Raw genomic sequence first — 14,356 nt, 5'->3', positions numbered from 1 at the left:
CGTCTATTTCCTCAAATAACTCCCCTTAGATTTTACAAGGATATATATACCTTAAATACATAATCAAATATCTATATAAGTTCAGTGATTTAACATGTCAAACTAAATATGATATTGGTGAAAATTACCCAAAATGTTTGAAACAGAAATTCTAGACAGTATCACTGTCTCATGTTGTGACTCAGATTTGAAGATGAAAGAGGACAAACTAGACTGTGTGGTCTTCTTTACATTTGTAGATATGTGTCTTAGAATTTCAAAACATCTTGAATCACCCCCATATAAATTTTGTACAAAAGGTTATGCTAATATTACTAACAGTAGTACAGGGAGGGTTTGTAAAACAGAAAATCTGGGTAGCACCTGCCATGTACTTCATCACCTAGTTTTGTGTAAATAAAAGACAAACAGAGTTTTTGTTCCTTCATAAGAGTTATAAATCTATGAAATATATTTTCATAAAGTATTTGATCACTTAAAACGGATCTCTATATAAAAAGATATGAAGAAAACACTAATAGTTGTCTAGTATAAAAACGAGTTTAGTAACTTACCACAAAAGAGAGGAGCAACTTGAGCTTCACCAAGAATAAATTTTGCTGGTTTGTTTTGGAAATTTATGATGGTTTTCATGGAGTTTTTTAGGTTATAATAAGGAGAGAGAGAGAGAGATGGGGTTTTCTTTGGCATTAAGGACTGAAAATGAGACGAGGTTATGAAAATAACATGTCACAAAAGTAATATAAAAACTTTGGATAAATATGAAAAATGTGGCTGCCCAACTTACTAAATATCTTTAGATAAATACAAAAGGGTGGCAGTCCAAAACCTTAATTATAATGTATTTAACAATAATTCATCAAAATAATATTAAGTGTTACACATAGCAACACCATGAAACTTCTTTGTCAATATTAACACAACCTAAAGTAAGAAATTTTCATGTATTGTCAATTTCACGTTTAGGAAGTGCGGAGTAAAAAATATCTCCTCATTATAAAGATGCTCAATCGAAAATGCAAATATTTGTAAAAATTTGGGGTGTTACAACTCTCTCCCGCTTAAATAAATTTCATCTCGAAATTTACCTTGTACTAGTCCCTAAATAAATGTGGATACTGAACTTGCATATCCTATTCTCTCTCCCAGGTAGCTTCTTCGCCAGAATGATTTTTCCAAAGAACTTTCACTAGGGGGATGCTCTTGTTTCTAAGCTCCTTTAACTCACGCGGTAAGATTTAGATTGGTTCTTCTCCATATGTCAAATCAGGATTAACCTCAATAGATTCAATAGGAAGAACATGAGATGGATCTGAGCAGTATCTTCTAAGCATAGAAACATGGAAGATGTTGTGGATCTTGTCTAACTCTGGTGGAAGAGCTAGTTTATAAGCAACTGGGCCAACTCTCTCAAGCACTTCATAAGGTCCAATAAATCATGGACTAGGTTTACCTTTTTGGCCAAATCTCATAATCTTCTTCCATGGAGAAACCTTTAAAAATACCTTATCACCCGCTTTATACTCAATTTCATGCCTCTTAAGATTAGCATAAGACTTTTGTCTGTCTGAGGCAATTTTTAAGCGATCCTTGATGATTTTTACCTTATCTTTAGTTAGTTGAACAATCTCAGGACCCACCAATTTTCTTTCACCAACTTCGTTCCAACAAAGAGGCGTTCTGCATTTTCTCCTATATAAAGCTTCATAAGGAGGCATGTCTATACTTGATTAGTAGCTATTATTGTAAGCAAATTCTATCAGGGCTAAGTGTTTGTCCCAACTACCCTCAAACTCAATAATGCAGGCTCGAAGCATATCCTCCAAGATTTGTATTACCCTCTCAGACTGGCCGTCTGGTTGTGGATGGAAAACGGTACTAAAATTCAACCTGGAACCCAAAGCTTCTTGCAAGCTAGACCAAAATCTGGATGTAAACCTTGGATCTCTATCAGACACAATAGAAACAGGGATTCCATGCAGCCTCACAATCTCATTAATATATAATTCTGCCAAATATTCCAGTGAGTAGTCCATTCTGATTGCCAAGAAATGAGCACTCTTATTTAGTCTATCAACAATGACCCAACTTGCATCATGATTCCTTTGAGTGCGTGGAAGTCCAGAAACAAAGTCTGTCATTATCCTTTTCCATTTTTACTCAGGTATTGACAAGGGTTGCAGTAGACCGGCTGGGACTTGATGTTCAAATTTTATTTGTTGACATACCAAGAACTTAGAAATGAACTTTGCAATGTCTTTATTCATACCATTCCACCAGTAGTGGTCCTTAATGGTCCGGTACATTTTAGTACCTCCAGGATGCATTGCATAAGGTGAACTATGTGCTTCAATCAAGATATGCTTCCTCAATTCATCATCATTAGAAACACACAACCTATTTTTATAAAATAAGGTACCATCTTTCTTCAATGTAAAATCTGATTCTCTTCCATTTTGGACTTCTTCAATCCATTTCACAAGATTCTCATCTAACTTCTGTGCTTCTTGGACCTGCTCAAGTAAGACTAGCTTGACTTGAAAATTAGCAATGATAGAACCATTAGAATTAAATGAAAGACAAGCATTCATGGCTCTTAATTCAAGAAGCAAAGGCAAAGGACTTAGAGTTAAACTTGCAAGGGAATTGCGACTCAACGCATCTGCAACCACATTTGCTTTACCAGGATGATAATCAATCGTGAAATCATAATCTTTGATAAGTTCAAGCCATATACGCTGTATCAAGTTTAACTCTTTTTGTGTACCCAAATACTTTAAACTTTTATGATCAATAAATATGTGACACTTTTCCCCATACAAGTAATGCCTCCAATTTTTTAAGGCAAAAACAATGGCAGCAAGTTCAAGATCGTGAGTGGGATAATTCAACTCATGCGATTTCAACTTTCGAGAGGCATAAGCAATTACTTTCCCTTCTTGCATCAAAACACAACCCAATCCACGGTGAGATGCATCAGTGTATACCACATAATATTTCCCTTCAGATGGCAAAGAAAGTATGGACCTTATATCACCAAGGATTTGAGCTTTTCAAAGCTCTCTTGACACTTGTCATCCCACACAAATTTGGCGTCTTTCCCCAAAAGTTTGGTCAAAGGAGAAGCTATAATAGAGAAGCCCTTCACGAACCTCTTATAGTATCCTGCAAAACCCAAGAAACTTCTGATCTCAGTTGGAGTTTTAGGAGATTTCCAATCAACAATAGCTTGAATCTTACTAGGATTAACCTTCACACCTTCAGCTGATACAATATGCCCCAAAAATGCCACTTCACTCAGCCAAACTTCACATTTGGAAAGCTTCGCGTAGAGTTACCTCTCTTTCAAAATTTGCATGATAATTTGGAGATGCTTATCATGATCTTCTCTATTCTTGGAATAGACTAAAATGTCATCAATAAACACCACCACAAATTGATCAAGATAAGGCTTGAATACACGGTTCATTAGATCCATAAATGCAGCAGGAGCATTTGTCAAACCAAATGGCATTACCAAAAATTCATAATGGCCATACCTGGTCCTAAAAGCAGTTTTAGGAACATCTTTATCCCTCACGCACAACTGATAATATCCAGACCTCAAGTCAATTTTTGAGAACAAGCATGCACCCTTCAGTTGGTCAAACAAGCCATCGATTCTAGGAAGTGGGTATTTGTTCTTGATTGTTGCCTTGTTCAGCTGTTGGTAATCAATGCAAAGCCTAAGACTGTCATCTTTCTTTTTCACAAATAAAACAAGAGCTCCCCAAGGCGAAATACTGGACGGATAAAACCTTTCTAAAGAAGTTCTTGCAATTGAGCCTTCAACTCTTTTAATTTAGCTGGAGCCATTCTATAAGGAGTGATAGAAATAGGAGTAGTTCCAGGGACAAGCTCTATAGGAAATTCAATCTCCCTTTCTGGAGGCAACCCAGGAAGATCATCAGGAAATACATCAGGAAAGTCGCACACGGTGGGTATGTCCTTAAGACTTGGACTCCCCAATCGTGTATCGACTATATGAGCAAGATAGGCATCGCAACCTTGACAAATCATCTTCCTTGCCAAGACCGCAGAAATAATATTAGATGTCAATAATTTTTCTCATTGAACTACTGTGTGTGAATATGCAGGATTTTCAAAAGTCACTTGCTTCAACCTACAATCAACCAATGCATGGTACCTATAGAGCCAATCCATACCAACAATAACATCATAGTCTTGGAAGGGCATTTCAAGCAAGTCTGCAGGTAAGACCAGATTTTGAATCATGAATGGACAATCTCGGTAAATCCTGTTAACAACATCCTGATGATCTAATGGACTCGTGACCAGCATATCAAAGTCAAGTCTCACAGATTTACTAGTATCAGGAAATGCAAGTGATGAGCAAACATAAGAGTGCGAAATCCAGGATCAAATAATGTAACAACAGATATGCCAAATAAGTGAAATTTACCAACAACCACGTCCGGGCCATCTTGGTCATTCCTCTGTCTCATAGCATAGACTCGTGTAGTAGATCTCGACCCACTAACCTGATTAGCTCCACCCGAACCCGCTGCTTGCATATTTCTAGGTCTTGTACAACTATTAGCTTGATAATAAGTAGTGACAAGCTTTTGAACTGAGCCCTCTGTATGTGTATAAGAAAGAGGATTAGGATTAGGACAATCCTGCACTTTATGATCTAGACTTCCACAATTAAAACAAGCACCAAAAGCTCTTTTGCAGGTACCATAGTGATTCTTCCCGCACTGTGCACAAATAGGTGTATAAGTTTTGCCTTGGACATAATTTGGAGTACTAGCAGTAGAGAAATTTGGCTTATTCTGCTTATGATATGATGATCTATGTGCACTTTCAGTCTTGAAATAGTCAAACTTTCCCTTCTTGGATGGACCGCCATAATCTAAATTACCCTTGCTAAACATGTTTTCTCTCCTAGTAGCTTCTTCCTTGTCAATTCTTTCCCAAGTAAGAGAAACTGAAATTATCTTGGAAAAATCCTCAAGTTGCAAGATTGCCGCAGACTTTCGAATGTAACCATTCAAACCTTCTTCAAATCTTCTGCACTCTTCTCTTTCACCATCAATAATACCTCTAGCATAGCGAGAAAGCCTGAGAAATTTTTGTTGATACTCTGCAATAGACATACTCCCTTTTCTTAAATTCAGAAACTCTTTTTTCTTAGCATCACAATAGACAAGGGGACATATTTCGCACGAAATGCTTTCACAAAGTAATCCCAAGTCAGCACCGAAGGTTTTTCTTTTGCATTTGGCACACTTACCCACCAATCATAGGCATATTTTTGTAAAAGAGAGATAACATACTTAAATTTGGCAGCATTAGTACACTCTTGTTATTCAAAGACCCTCTCCACGCGCTCGAGCCATTGTTCATCTACCGTGGGATCGGTGGTGCCTTCAAATTCAACTCCACCCATTTTCCTCATCTTCTCAAAATTTATTTCACTAGGTTCTGACATTGTCCCAGCCAAGTGACGAAAAAACTCAGCCATCTGCTAAAATGGAGGAGTCATAATAGGAGTACTATGACCCATTGCTCTTGGATTATTGCCCAGTTTATTTTCACTAACATGATGATGATTTAGGTTAGGCAAGGGTACCTCATCTCCTTCTTGGAGGTGAGGTGGAGCATTATAATAGGCATGACTTTCATCAATGGATTCAATAGCTCTATTCGAAGAAGAGGCCATATTAAAATTCCTATAAAAGATAAGATCACATTGTATTAGGGACATGTACATGATGCATATGCACAAGGAATACATCAAATTACACTAAAAAGTATGCAAAAATTTATAATCTCCAAGTCAATTTCAAGAAAGAAAATAACAAAAATATTAAGTACGATCACAACAAAAATCCTAGAATCACAAACTTAGGCTCTGATACCAAAACCTGTAGCAATCCTTTTGGGAGGGTGCTACTTACGAAACAAATCTTATTTACTACTTACAACATTAAAAATATATTAGTTAAAAAAATATTCAGAATAGTTTAGTAGCGAAAATAGGCCCATTCGATGAGGTCCAAAGTGCAATATTTTTATTTTTGAAAATACTCTTTATAATTTTTTTAAAAAAATGAAATACAATGTCAAAATATCAATATAAGGTGATATAACCCTTCTTTTTTTGAATAATCAACACATTAAAGCAACTTCCTAACAAAATTATACTTTCATTCAACATCACTGCAAGTTTGTATTGTACATAAATTTCAAACTATCGGGTATAAAAAGGAAAACTAGTTTTCTCCTTTGTACATATTTATAAGACAAAGTGTAAATTCATCATATTACAAGACTTGAGTTATTAACACACCCAAAAATAGCAAAATAAGTTACCAAATTCAAGTTACAAGATTTTGGTCTTAAGATCCAACAAGCCTCCAAATAACATACATAACTGTGACATATATATCATGTACATGTCCCAAAACTATACAAAACCATGGTGCATATGCAAATGTGATCTCCATAAGTGCTCCCAAAAAGACTATTTCATAAGGTCGTCTTCAAATTTCATCCCGTACATTACCTACGATAGAAAACAACTATCGCTAAGCATAAAGCTTAGTGGCGTATAAACTTTAGGCTTGGAGCCATTAACTTCTCCAATTCTCATTTTCAGTCATAAGTATCTCAAATGAAATATAATTTAAAACAAGTGAATAAATATATCAAAAGTATCAAATATCAACCCTTAATATCAATAACAATGTTCAAGATTCAAGAGTTGAGAAAGCATATACTATCAATCCAAGAGAATTTGTCAAATATCTATTTTTCGTCCAATATGTACGTCATGCCATCACACTAAGCAAAATCAAATATCAAGATGGACCGAAGCCCCAAATCAAGTAGGGTTAAAACCCAATAGCCAAGAGAATCAAGAACCATATTAAAAATGGCTTCCTAGTTCGTACTTAACACGGACAAGTTTCATAATTTAAGCCGAACTACAAATCCAAAGCCAAGATGGAAAAAGATCCAAACCAAAAGGCATGCCAAGATGAGTGATAAAGTCACTGCCACAAAAAGGACAAAGTCCCAACAAGAATGCAAAATAATTAAACGATCCGTACGAGTGGGCGATTTAGCAAATATCTTGCAATACTTGATATAACACGAATACAATGCTATTAATTGAAGACAACAAAAATAAAATATCAGGTTATTTCAAAATATTCCAGCAAGTAAAAAGAGTACAAAGTTTATACACAAACCTTGGTGTTTTACCACAAAACAGTTCAACCACAACTTGAGGATGTTCGAATTGTCTACGCCATAGACAAACCAAATCTGTCTACTTCCTCAAATACTTCCCCTTAGATTTTACAAGGGTATATATACCTTAAATACATAATCAAATATCTATATAAGTTCAGTGATATAACATGTCAAACTAAACATGATATTGGTGAAAATTACCCAAAATATTTGAAACAGAAATTCTGGATAGTATCACTATCTCGTGTTGTGACTCAGATTTGAAGATAAAAAAGGACAAACTAGACTGTGTGGTCTTCTTTAAAATTGTAGATATGTATCTTAGCATTTCATAACATCTTGAATCACCCCCATATAAATTTTATACAAAAAGTTATGCTAACATTACTAACAGTAGTACAGGAAGGGTTTGTAAAACAGAAAATCTGGACAGCACCTGCCCTGTACTTCATCACCTATTTTTGGGTTAATAAAAGACAAAACAGGTTTTTGTTCTTTCATAAGAGTTATATATCTGTAAAACATATTTCCAGAAAGTATTTGATCACTTAAAACGGATCTCTATATAAAAAGATATGAAGAAAACACTAATAGCTGTCTAGTGTAAAAACGAGTTTAGTAACTTACCACAAAAGAGAGGAGCAACTTGAGCTTCACCAAGAACGAATTTTTCTGGTTGGTTTAGTGAAAATTTATGATGGTTTTCATGGAGTTTTTCAGGTGATAATAAGGAGAGAGAGAGAGAGAGAGAGAGAGAGAGAGAGAGAGAGAGAGAGAGAGAGATGGGGTTTTCTTTGGCATTAAGGACTGAAAATAAGACGAGGTTATAAAAAAGTATGTCACAAAAGTAATATAAAATTTTTGGATGAATATGAAAATGTGGCTGGCCAACCTACTAAATATATTTATATAAATACAAAAGGGTGGCAGCCCAAAACTATAATTATAATGTATTTAACAACAATTTATCAAAATAATATTAAGTGTTACACATAGCAATACCATAGAACTTCTTTGTCAATATTAACACAACCTAAAGTAATGAATTTTTATGTATTGTCAATTTTACGTTTAGGAAGTGCGAAGTAAAAAATATCTCCTCATTATAAAGATGCTCAATCGAAAATGTAAATTTTAGTAAAAATTTGGGGTGTTACAGAAAGCACTTAAGTCGCTAGAAGAGTAAGGTGAGAGTTGGGGTAGCTTTTGAGTGGAATCATAGAAAACCAAAAAGGTGCATGTATGTTTTGGAAGATCATTATTCGAGCAACCTAAATTTATGGAGAGTGTTGAAGGAAAAAAAAAGAGAAAAAAAAAGATCAAAGAAAATACAAAAAAGAGAAAAATAAGTATATAGATGTGCTTAAAGAAGAAGTGCCAAGTTGTATATGGTTTCGTGGCATTTCTTGAATTGGTCATAAAGAGTGTGTACTTGATAGTTAAGTGTAGTGTACTAAAGTGCTTAGGAAGGTTAGTCACTATACCCAAAATATATCCTACCCGTCCCTTAGCCTACGTTATAACCAGTAAAGACCTAATTGATCTTAGACTGTGAGAGCTTAGAATTGTGGAGATATACACTACGGGTAAGCCTATGGCACAACCACGGAGTGCACATGAATTTATTTGTGAGAGTGAGTGGTTCTTTTTTCATATATGTGATATCCTTAAATTATATTTAAATGCCTGTGTGAATGTGTGGACGAAATACCCTCTTATTCTTTGGTGATGCACATGATTTCATGACGGATATGTGATATTATTAAACATCTCTTGTTGGGTGAGTGCACGAGTTAAGAGTGCTTATTGGCGACGAGTCGGTCTTTGAGGTTGGGTGGTTATGGGCTGGTTGTTTGAGTGTTTTAAATTGGTCACTAATATTTAGGCATGTGAAAGTTGGGAAAGTTATGAATGTGTATGCAAGGGCTTAATTGTTGGTATCAACCATGGTCATAGTATAACGACCCGGCCGGTCGTTTTGAGAATTTAAGTCTCGTTCGATGACATAAGACCCTGAGCAGCTTCGTATTATGTGTATTGACTTACGTACGTGGTTCGACGACACTTAGTCCCTAAAAAGGAAGCTTAAGCCTTAGGATTTTGATCATAGTCAGAATTGTGTGAAGACGACCCTGGAATGGAGTTTTGTCGGTCCTGCTAGCTCCGTTGGGTGATTTTAGACTTAGGGGCGTGTTCGAATTGTATTTTGGAGGTTTGTAGCTCATTTAGGCTTGAAATGGCAAAAGTCAATTTTTTGGAGATTTTGACCGGTAGTGGACTTTTTGATATCGGAGTTAGAATCCTATTTAGAAAGTTGGAGTAGGTCCGTAATGTTGAATATTACTTGTGTGCAAAATTTGGGATCAATCGGATGCGGTTTGATAGGTTTCGACATCGGTTGTAGAAATTTTTAAGTTTCAAGTTCATTAAATTTGAATCGGAGGGTGTTTCATGTTTTTAGCATTGTTTGATGTGATTTGAGGGCTCGACTAAGTTTTTATGGTGTTTTAGGACTTGTTGGTATATTTGGTTGAGGTCTCGGGGGCCTCGGGTGAGTTTCGAATGCTTAACGGGTCGAAATTTGGACTTGTGTAGTTGCTGAAGCTTTCAAGCTTCTGGTGTAATAGCACCTGCGGTGGGGTGGCCGCAAGTGCGGACTCGCACGTGTGGAAGGGAGCTCGCAGATGCGGCCCTGGTCTGGGTAACCAGTGGTCGCAGGTGCGACCAAAGGGGTGCAGAAGCGGAGCCGCTCCTGCAGAGAAGAGATCGCAGAAGCGGAAGGCGAGCTGAGTGAGGATTCCGCAAAAGCGGACAAGAATCTGTAGGCGCACACTCGCAGGTGCGGCCTTATGCTCACATAAGCGGACCAGAGGAATTAAGTCATTTCCGCACCTGCGATGGAATTTCCGCAGGTACGGCGTCGCAGGTGCGACTGGAAGCCCGCAGAAGTGGAAATCGTTGGGCAGAAAAGGGCTAAGTGCGAGGGTTGATTTCATTCTCCAATTTTGGACCCAGAGAGCTCGGATTGAGGCGAAATTTCGAGGGATTTTCAGAGGAAGCTTGTGGGTAACGATTCTTAACTTTTTTATGGTTATATCTCATTAATCTATAGTTGAATTCATCATTTAATTAAGGAATTTGGTTGAGAAATTGGGAAAAGGGTTGGTACGAGTGAACTCGTGGTTGATTGGGTGTTCGTATTTTATGACTCTTACCTGATTCCGAAACGTGGGCCCGGGTCGACTTTTTGGGCCGAATTTTCGATTCTTTTCTAGTGTCATAAATTTATTATTTAAATTAGTTTCTCGTAATTTTATTTATGATACGTAATTGTGTTTGGTTAGATTTGGGTCATTCAAAGTCGGATAATCAAGGGAAAAGGGCATTCTTACTTATTGATTGAGCTTGGTTCGAGGCAAGTATCTTGCCTAACTTCATGTGGGGGAACTACCCCTTAGGATTTGAGTCTTCTATGCTAATTTTAGTCCGTGTACGTGAGGTGACGAGTACGTGCTCGGACTTATTTGTGGAAAGTTGGCCTTTTAGGGTTCTTAGGTCCTTGTATTCACTGATTATGCAGTTGTTATGTTATGAATACATCTCTTAATTACTAGTTTCACCTCTACCTGCTTTAATTAGAATTAATTGCTTCATTATCCGCCCTTGATGCTTATTTGAGTCATCTACGCCTTAACTGAAATTGTTATCTCTTTTATTGCCATGTTATCTTTCCCCTAACTGATTATCTTTATTTGAAGTTATAATTATCTTTTTTGAAATTGTTCATCCTTAATTGAGGCTATGATTATCTTTCTGCTGCTTATCTCTAATTGAATTTGTTGTATCTCTTTCTTAATTACCAACCTTAAAAGAATGTTAGATATCCTATATGTTCCTTATTTGGAATTATTCACCTTGTGTTAGCTTCCTCGTTGTCGAACTGTACATCGTGGACCGTCGTTACATAATATTTCCTTTCTTGTTGAGATGTTCTTATTATGACTAGCATTCTCTATTGTGGCCAGTCCTCGTGAATTAATTCCTCCGTTCCTTTGAGTTCTAGAATTTCTGAGTTGATTTATTTGTCGTATCCTTGTATTAGTGTTATTGTTGTTGTTGTACTTATTGTTCTTGTATATTTACTTTGGGACTACGAGGCGGTACCTCGGGAGATCCCCCTGTCTTGCATATTAACTTTGGGACTACGTGGCGGTACCTCGGGAGATCCCCCTGTCTTGCATATTTACTTTGGGACTACGAGGTGGTACCTCGGGAGATCCCCTGTTGAGCATTTACTTTTGGGACTATGAGACAGTATCTCGGGAGTGCCCTTTGTTGACATCTCTTTGTTATGGGGTTGCACGAGGTTTCTGTCGTGCCATTGTTACTATTGATATTTGCACATGCGACGTGACAAGGCGGAAAATATATATGTGGATTGCGCATGTGGAGAAACAAGGTGGAAACATTATTATGCACGTGTGGCGAAGACAAGGCGGACATTTGCTTTACTATTGCACACGTGACGAGACAAGGTGGGCTATGTTAGGGATTGATTTGTGATGATTCGTGATGGCCTAGGGGCATTCTTATTGTTGATATTTGTGTAGTGGTACACTTATCTGTATGAGCTTTATCTTGAAAAAGTTGTGAGAAAATATTCTACGTGTTGTCCGTTCTTTTCCTTATGCTCACTAGCCGGTATGAACTATATTAGGACACTTGCACAAGCATACACATAGTTAAGCACTCTTATCGGATAAAAGATTTTCTTGATATTGTTGAGTATAGATGCACACCCTTGTTTACTTGCCTTCTATGTGAGAATGGCTCTATTTGGCACGTGAGTCGTCAATGCGGTTATGAAGTGTAATGAGGGCACAAGATGTCAAGTGTTAAGGTTCAGTTATTGAGACCCGTGAATTGTGATTAGCCCGAGGTTCGATACCTCGTGGAGTTTATTGACTAAAATCTGATGCGAAAGCGGTCGTTGTTGCTGAGTTATTAATTGTCCTTTTGTATCTGTGATTTCGGATTTAGGTTATGTTTACGTTCACCCTTCTGTGTCATTATTATGGTATTTCGCTGATACTTGTTGTTGTCCTTTCTTATTGCAATTACCGTATTAATTTCCACTTCGCATAGTCTTTATGTAGATATCATACTCTGTTGTTTCTATACTTATACTTGTTCAAGTTATTTAGTCCAATAGGTATCTTGACTGTACTTCGTCACTACTCTACTGAGGTTAGTCTTGATACTTGTTGGGTACCACCGTGGTGTACTCATACTACACTTCTGCATATTTTTGTGCAGATCCAGGTATTTTGAAATCAGTTGATCATTAGCTAGTTGTGCAGACTGTTGCTGTGGAGCCTCAAGGTAAACCTACTGCTGCGTTCGCCGGCTTTAGAGTCACCTTCCTATTTTGTATTCACACTGTTTTACCTATTTCCAAACAGTTGTATTTAGAAATTTGTAGCAATCTCTGTAGAGCTTATGACTTGTACTACCGGTTTTGGGAATTGTAAACTTTTATTAAAAAAATCTATTTCAAGTTATTAGATGTTATTTATTATGGTTGTTATTCAGTAAATGTTACGCTTACCTAGTCCCTAAGACTAGGTGCCATCAGGATACCCAACGGAAGGGAAATTGGGACGTGACACATATGTGTAGTGTTTTGAATTGCCAGATGTTCCTCCATTGTATAATGTCTTGCGTGCATCGTTTGGTTTGCAAAGTTTTAGGTTGCTCGAGGACGAGCAAGAGTTTAAGTGTGGGGTGGTGATGTTAGGCTACAAATTCATGTTTTTGCATGTAATTTGCCTTGCATTATACCTCAATCTTGTTAACTTTGGTGTAAGTATTTATGACTCGAGCTTAATAATGGTGTTTATATGTGTAGGAGTCAATTTAAAGTGATTTGGCAAGCTTGCATGCAAAGTGAAGTAAAAATACAAGAATTTGGAGGGAGTATGATTTTGGTGCCCAGGTTAGCACCAGGCACCAATCAAAACGCTAATGGAAGAAAAGCACAGAAGTGGAAAAATTTCGGTGTCCAGGTTGGCACGAGGCGCCAAGCGAGACGCCTTAGGGAGGATTTCGTCCTAATTCGGCTAGGACTTGGTAGTTTCGTCCCTACACGCTCCCAACATGTATAAAAGGGGTTCTAAACCTATATCTTAAGAGGGAGACATTATTGGGGAGGAGATTCGACTTAAAGAGGCAAGAACACGCTAGGAGCAAGGCGGAGAATTCTTCTACGAGTTTTTCACTTCCGTCTTCCTATTTTCATTATTGGTTATGAAATCTAGTATTGTACTTTTGCATACTATTATGAATAGTTAATTTGTTATCTAGTGTTTTGATGGAACCTTTTGTAGGATGAATTCTTGTTATGTTTTTATATAATTTAGCAGTTAGATTTCGCTACTTGTTCAACTACGTGTTTGTTGTTGTTGATTTAATGGCCATCAATTGAATGTGCCTATTTAGTGTGTACTGCTCGAGAAAGAGTACGCATTTAGGTAGTTGTTGAACAACATCACTCATAACTTATGTGTTTAAAGGTAGGATTAGAGATAACGAAACCTTGGTGCGATCGTAGTGAGCGGTGAATTAGTATCAGCTAGCGTAGTTCGAGAGAATACGTCTAGTAAATTGTAGTAGTTGCTCGAGAAAGATACAACACCCAAAGTACTTACGATCGGTAGAGAATACTTAGGCGAAATTATAGAAGACGTAGCGAGAAGGATTCCAACAATTGGGAAAAATCATAACTCTTTACCTCCTTATTCTTGTCTCCAACCCTGAGTATCTCTAGTTGTTTATTTACTTTTTTTAATTTGTTAGTTAATTAGTTAGACATAAGAATATTGATATTTACAGCTTATAAATTGTTCAAACTTGTTTTATGAGTGATAGTAAACAGTTGTAGCTAAACCTTAGTTCTCTGTGGGATTCGACTCCGGATTCTTAGACCGGATATTATATTTTCAACGACCGCTTAGTCCTTTTTATAAGGCATAGTTGAGCGTGATCACCTCTACACCTGAGACTATTTGGAGAGTCGAGAAACACTATAGTAAAA

The 14,356-nt window shown here is 37.0% G+C and overlaps 1 protein-coding gene and 1 long non-coding RNA gene across 2 annotated transcripts; both read right to left on the bottom strand.

Moving 5' to 3' along the window:
* Positions 1-4,107: 4,107 nt before the first annotated feature.
* Positions 4,108-5,159, bottom strand: LOC138903314 (uncharacterized). Its single transcript, XM_070191260.1, has 2 exons — positions 4,463-5,159; positions 4,108-4,247 (listed from the first exon to the last, which is right to left on the bottom strand). The coding sequence occupies exons 1-2, from the start codon at positions 5,157-5,159 to the stop codon at positions 4,108-4,110; spliced, it is 837 nt and encodes a 278-aa protein (XP_070047361.1).
* Positions 5,160-6,192: 1,033 nt separating this feature from the next.
* On the bottom strand, positions 6,193-8,053 carry LOC138903721 (uncharacterized). The gene is made up of 2 exons (XR_011413082.1): positions 7,891-8,053; positions 6,193-6,571 (listed from the first exon to the last, which is right to left on the bottom strand). It is a non-coding gene; the product is annotated as an uncharacterized lncRNA (long non-coding RNA).
* Between the last annotated feature and the right edge of the window lie 6,303 nt (positions 8,054-14,356).

The sequence above is a fragment of the Nicotiana tomentosiformis genome, chromosome 12 (genome assembly GCF_000390325.3).
Source record: "Nicotiana tomentosiformis chromosome 12, ASM39032v3, whole genome shotgun sequence".
In the NCBI taxonomy this organism is placed as follows: domain Eukaryota; kingdom Viridiplantae; phylum Streptophyta; class Magnoliopsida; order Solanales; family Solanaceae; genus Nicotiana; species Nicotiana tomentosiformis.
This window is presented reverse-complemented; position numbering and strand designations above follow the sequence as displayed.

Bases quoted from the DNA above. Each gene is read 5' to 3' on its own strand.
- LOC138903314 (XM_070191260.1), bottom strand. From the start codon at position 5,159: ATGTCTATTGCAGAGTATCAACAAAAATTTCTCAGGCTTTCTCGCTAT. The intron at 4,248-4,462 runs GTAAATTTCACT...TCTTACCTGCAG, and splicing joins TGGCCCGGACGTGGTTGTTG to ACTTGCTTGAAATGCCCTTC.